General features: G+C 54.9%; 1 protein-coding gene across 1 annotated transcript in view; it reads left to right on the forward strand.

Moving 5' to 3' along the window:
* Positions 1–5,708, forward strand: part of LOC111144910 (collagen type XIII alpha 1 chain) — a 140,608-nt gene extending 134,900 nt beyond the window's left edge. Inside the window, exons 39-40 of the mRNA XM_022499510.1 lie at positions 3,791–3,829; positions 5,552–5,708. Coding sequence (XP_022355218.1) covers positions 3,791–3,829; positions 5,552–5,554 — 42 coding nt within the window. The 3' untranslated portion in view covers positions 5,555–5,708. The remainder of the gene's footprint in view (positions 1–3,790; positions 3,830–5,551) is intronic.
* The last annotated feature ends 292 nt before the right edge of the window (positions 5,709–6,000 follow it).

Below are 6,000 nucleotides of genomic sequence, written 5' to 3' on the forward strand. Positions count from 1 at the left end.
CATTTATCACTTGCATTGTTCTGGGTTTTTTCTTGAGGTTTGCAAGCCAGAAACCAAGAAGGCAAATAAGCTAGGATGAGGAGGGGATGTCTGCACTGATGTTACCACATCTGTCCGTGCACTTGGTACCACATCTGTCCGTGCACTTAGCCAGAGGAATTCTGCCTGCGGGTGCTGGTGCCCTCAAACCCCTGCTGCAAGGCATTCTGGCAAAATCCCTTTCCTTTGAGGATGCAGGACAATTGATGTGTGGAAAGAACCCCCCACCATGCCTTTCCCCCGCTTAGGCAGGGGATTTGGAGTAGGCCTCTGCCGTTCGCTCCAGAAGAGCTCTGGAACCCACTGTAGCATTTGTAAGCTACACATTTGCCTTCTTTGTTTCATGGCCACCTCTGTGGCCAGCAGTCCACACTGTTGGAATCCTCTGTCAGGATGCAGGACACCGGGATCCGTGTCTCCCCGGGGCTGTCTAGACACCGGATGGGGTAGAACCAGGCCAGAAAGGGGGCTTTTAAAATCGAGCCTCCCTGTGCCCACTAGCCATGCAACGAAACCTGTGAAGCCGCAGACTGCCATCAGTAGACAGAACCCCCCCCCCCCCGGAGAGTCCCCAAACAAGCTTATAAGGAATGGTTTGTGGCACATTAGCCCGGCTTCCCAAGTGCCCTCACAAATCCACATGAAGGTTCTGAAAATTATGATATGCTAAATTTGAAGTTCATCTGAGTTCGTTCCAAGTGAGTCTTGAGACGGAGAGGGGGCCGGCTGTACGCGTGCCAAAGCTCAGCTCTCGCGGGAGCCAGAGAGAGCACCACAGCTGGACCTGGCAAGTGGGAGTCCGCTGGGACTGGGGCCTTGCTTGTGACCGCCTCAGGGGTCCTGCATCCTGGCGGGGGGGGGGGGGGGGGGCTTGGGCCTCTCCGCTCCACAGTCGGAGCTGGCCAGCCTTGACCTAAATAATCATCGTGGTTGGTTTTGTGAACAGGGACACCGAGGTTTTAAAGGAGAAAAAGGGGAGCCGGGGTTACCAGGGCTGGACGGACTGGATGCCCCATGCCCATTGGTATGGCGTCACCCTCCCCTGCCTGCATGGCCGGTTCCGGCTTCCCCACGTGTGTGGTTCTCGCCCGCATGCCTCTCTGGCCACGTCCGCCTTCCCCCCACATCACCTGCCCCTTCTCATTGTAGACCCTAAGGGTCACCCTGCCACGGCTGGTCCTCAGGGGCTCCCACATGCCCCTCGCGCAGCCCAAGTTTGCCGAGATGTTTTCTTGGCCTCCTCCTGCAGCTGCTTCAAAAGCACCCTCCCCTTCATGCGAGCCGTCCCGCCCGACCCCCTAAGCCAGCTTTGGCCGCATCTGATCCTCCTTTCACAGCTGCTTCTAGCCATCCTGCCCCCAGAAAGAAAGCTAGGGAAGTGGAGTCTCTGGATGGACCCTTAGCAACCGTGACTTCTCTTCCTTCACACACTGCAGTTGCTTCGGCAACAGCTCCCGCTGAGCACCCAGCAAAACTGAGATGCTGAGCCAGTCCTACACGCCTTCCTGCTCCATCTCTCGAGGCGGCAGGGGACCAATGGGCATGCTCCTAAACACGGGAGACTGAGAGGTTCTAGAACGGACATAGAGGAGGGCTTGGGGTCGCTGCCCCAGTGATACCACCAGAACCAGGGAATGGTCCAAGAGCAGGATTATAGATGCTAAAGGGCTCATCCCTTTTGCTGAAACCCTGGAAAACATGAGGAGATCCTCCCTTAGATTCCCCTCCTTCCATCTTTAGATGGTTCCCCTCCAGCAAGGCTGGAAGAGAATGGAAAGGTTGGGAATGTCGTTGAGGAACAGAAGAGAGGAAGTGGGGAGGCACTTAGGAACCTTTTCCAAGAGTGTCCCGGCGGAGTGGTCACCATGCAGTTTGCGCTGCGTTGCACTGGGCCCCGGCCCTTTGGGGAGGAACATTCTCGCCCCCACTGCCATCCCTTCACCTCCCTGCAAGGGGAGCACATGATGGTGCCTCATTCCAAGGCCATGGGTTTAAATGGTTCCTGCCCTCCTAAATGTCCCCAGGAGGCCTGGAGTACATGGAGCTATTTTCATACAAGTAACAGTCAGACGAGGACTCCCGGTCCCACATCCCGCCCCAGTGTCCCATGATAGAGACCTTTTAGGACCGGTATATGCAACAAAAGAAGAGCACAGAGTAGATTGCTTGCTGTTTCCCCGCCGCTGAAACCCCCGCTCGCGGCCCCCACTTCCCCACTGCCCTGCCTGATGAACCCGAGCAACCATGGGACTCCCGGGTCCCTCCCGAGCACCTGCATCAACCCCCAGTCAGATCTCCCCCCGCCTCGTGCCTCCCACGGTCTGACACCTCGAGTTCTGCCAGCTGCAGCCCCAGCCACCGGCTCCTCTCTCCCATGCTCCCACTTCCCGCCTCGCTCTCCTGCGCTACCCCCCCCCCCACCGTCATGTGCCAATGGGAATGCCGCTGTGGCCCGCGGAGGCTCCTCTCCCTTCCAGAGTCCTTGTGAAAGGATGCACCGTGGTGGGCTGGGGAAAGGGGCAGAAGGTCTTCATGAGGCCTCAGAATGCACCACCTCCTCCTGCAGGCTCTCCACGACCCTGGGGGACAACGAAGGTCATCTTTATTTGATCCTTAATGCAAACCGTGTTTCTCACCATTGCTCCCGTGCTGTGTTTTTGTGGACGTAGGGTCAGGGGGAGCTAGCTTAGTACCAGATAAGTAGACTGCTTCGGCCCTCTATGTCGGGCCAGCTGCCTGCTGAACGCCAGGTGAGCGGTTTAGGCACCTGTCATGGTGCTGAAATTGGTCTGGGGCGCAGAGAGCTCCTCTTCAGCTGCCTCTGGACTGACCACTGGCTCTGGTCCCTGAAACCTTGTGTCCATCCCTGCTGTGCCCTGGAGTGTGAATTCTAGAATCTGGGCTGCAATTCTAGTAGACACAGACTGAGAACCAGATCTTTGCCCCACTTCGGCCCCAGCCTCCCCACTTTGTCTCACAAAAGTTCCGGGCTCCCCAAAGGGTGTGCCAGTGAGCCCGGGACATCAGGGCCCCAAGAAGACTCAGGTGTTCCAATAGGGGCTGCCAGCAAAGAAGACAAATGGCACACAGTTTGATTCCCATCCTCCACTCCATCCCCCCCACCCCAAATTCCCAGCAATGGCTAGGGCAGTGCCATGGGGCCAGCGTCACCTCGCTGAAGGCACCTCAGAGCCACATGACAATACCTGTGAGTGAGGTGGCTTGCCCCTTTGTGTCTCGTCCTCTGCCTTATTGATGATCACATGGGCCGCCTAGACTTCCTCTTTCTACAGGTAAGGAAAAGAGGAACTAAGATAGTAGGAGAGCTGGGGGCCCCCTAGTGGCCATTTCACACAGACATGCCTTACCAGGTTTTACAGAGGAAGACACAGGCCACCAAGCGCTGAGCGACTTATCCAAAACGGCCTAGTACTCAGTCCAGCCAGAGCAGAAACCCGAGGGGCTTAGGGCTGTCCTTAACAGGTTAGGGCTGACCCCACAGCCTAGGGCAGCCCCTCTTGGCGGTGCACTAAAATTCATGGGGCACTCGTCAATGGGAAGTCTGCCTCCCTTGCTTCCCAGCCCCTTCTGAGGCTCTGCCCTGCGGCAGAGAAGAGAAATAGACCAGAGGCGGGCTGTATCCTGATACGCTGCCGCAGGGTGTGTGGCCCTTGTTCCCCCCCACCCCCATCCCGCCTGCTTGGGGGGCTGTCTCAGAGTCTGAGCCATCTGCCTTCCTTCCTCACTGCAGGGCGAAGATGGCTTGCCAGTCCAGGGCTGTTGGAACAAGGTAAGGCTGCCGGGCGGTTTGCAGTGCCCCGGGGGCACGGGCGTACTTGTGGCCTCCTCAGGGGCGTTTAAACACGTGCAGTTTCCATCCAGGGCCTCTCTGCAAATGGCGTGGGTCGAGAAAGGAACGCTCCTCAAGGCAGGGTGCCCACGAAGCGTCCCACACACTGCATGCACTTAGAGAACTTTTTCAAAACGCTTTTTAAGGTGTCGGCAGACCCCAGTGTCTGGAATTTCCAGGTAGCCACACGGCTGACATCTTTATGCTTTGTGTGCTTAATTTCCACAGCACCTTTCCTCCGAGGACTGCTAGACCACGTTTTTAAAATTAGTTATCAGTAGCTGTTCTCCCAGTGTTCACACGAGGTCATTTAAGGCGTCAAGCCACATGATGACATTTATCCAGATGTAGGCAATCTGCCAGAAGGAAGGAAAATGTAGGAAAAATGCCAGAAGTATGATGCATCTTATAGATTATTTAAAAAGAAAAAAGAAAAACCTGCATATTTTGTACAGAAAACACCAACCTCCTTCCCTTTACTTAGACTATACACTCACGTGGCTTCCCTACTTCCTCATGGAGACTGGCCGGTTCACCACTCTGCCCTTTCCCTTGAACTTAAGCGGCCAGAGCTTCACGCTAGCACACAGCAGTCCCGCAGCCCAGCCCCTCCCGGGGTCCCAGAATTCCTACCAGCTGTGAGTTTTCCTTCAATCACCCCTCTTGGTCAGGGCCCCCGGGGCACAGGGCTCCTCCACTTGACAAAGGCCATCGGCTTGCTAATCCAGTTTGCTGGCGGGTCGGCAAAGGTACAGCTGCCGTGCCGCTCACCTTCCGCCCGCAGCCCTCCTCCAGCTTGCTCCCTCTGACATGTCTCACGGCCCTCACCCCGTGGTCTCCAGGTGTTGGGTTGTCCTCAGAAAAGGGCCAGAGACCCGAGCATGTCCAAGAGCTGGTGCTTAGCTCATTGAGCCCTGTTTCAGTGACAGCAGACGCACACTTAGGGTCAGACGGGGCTCCTCCGTGCTAAATGGCCAGCATCTCATTAGTTCACAGGATTGAGTTAAAAGTAGTGAACCCACCAAGACCCCAGGCCCAGGGCGGAGTCCCTGCACACCCAGGCACCCAAAGGCATCCCTGACCATAAAGACGGAGAGCTCGTTATCAGGGAAGAGGCCACCCCGAGAATCTGCCCCTCATCCCCTCGCTGTGTTCCCCTAGACCTGGTTAAAACTCCACAGACGCAGGAAAGAGGCAAGCTGAAGGATGTTTGCAAGATTTCCTTCTTCGAGGTTGTGGCTGATGGTTAGGAGATGGGAGTGGTTGAGCTCAGCAGGGGAGGAACAGCTATACTATGGAGGGCTAGAGCTACGATGTCTTGGGGTCTTGGGGAAGCAGCCCCAGAGCCTCCTGTCTGTTGGCTCACGCCATAAATTCAGTCTGGGAGCATGCGGTAATTCATTTTGCAGCCGGGCCTCGCCAGGCTACATGGAGAGCAGGTGCCCTCTAGTGTCCGCAAAGGGGGTGACAGGAAGACGAAAGTGATTTTCTGCCCTTAGGGTGCAGACAGCAACAGGGCTTCCCACCCAGGGGCCCGTGGCACCCTTATCCAGAGCTGCCCGCCATCCCGGCCCTCCAAAGAGCCACCGCTTTCCCACAAGGGAAGGAGACACCCACAAATCCACCAACACTAACGCTACTTTGTGTGTTTTTGTTTTGCAGTGATGCCTCTAACCTGGGAATGGCCTGTGTGTGTGTTTGTACATAGAATATTTATTTTTATACAGTTTTCACTTTTTGAAAATGCCAGAAGTATGATGCATCTTACAGGTTATTAAAAAAAAAAGAAAAAAGAAAAACCTGCATATTTTGTACAGAAAATGCCAACCTCCTTCCCTTTGTTTACAAGATGTTTTGTATAAGTCTACGACTCTAATACACTTTTTGTTTATGAGTATGGGCATATGTTTGCATGATATTTGTGCACACTTATTAAGTACTGAAGCTTAATAAATTATTGTGTTCTGGTGCCAAAGGGGGCCAAGCCAGCACCGAGGTGCTCGCTAGTTTACGTGTGAATTCACAGGGACGTGGAAGTCAGTGGTGTTTGCCAACTAGGTGTGTCTAAGAATTTTTTTTAACTCTTATGGATTTTCACCATTAAAAAAAAT

This window comes from Enhydra lutris, unplaced genomic scaffold (assembly GCF_002288905.1).
Source record: "Enhydra lutris kenyoni isolate GAN:26980312 unplaced genomic scaffold, ASM228890v2 scaffoldscaffold12, whole genome shotgun sequence".
Lineage (NCBI taxonomy): Eukaryota > Metazoa > Chordata > Mammalia > Carnivora > Mustelidae > Enhydra > Enhydra lutris.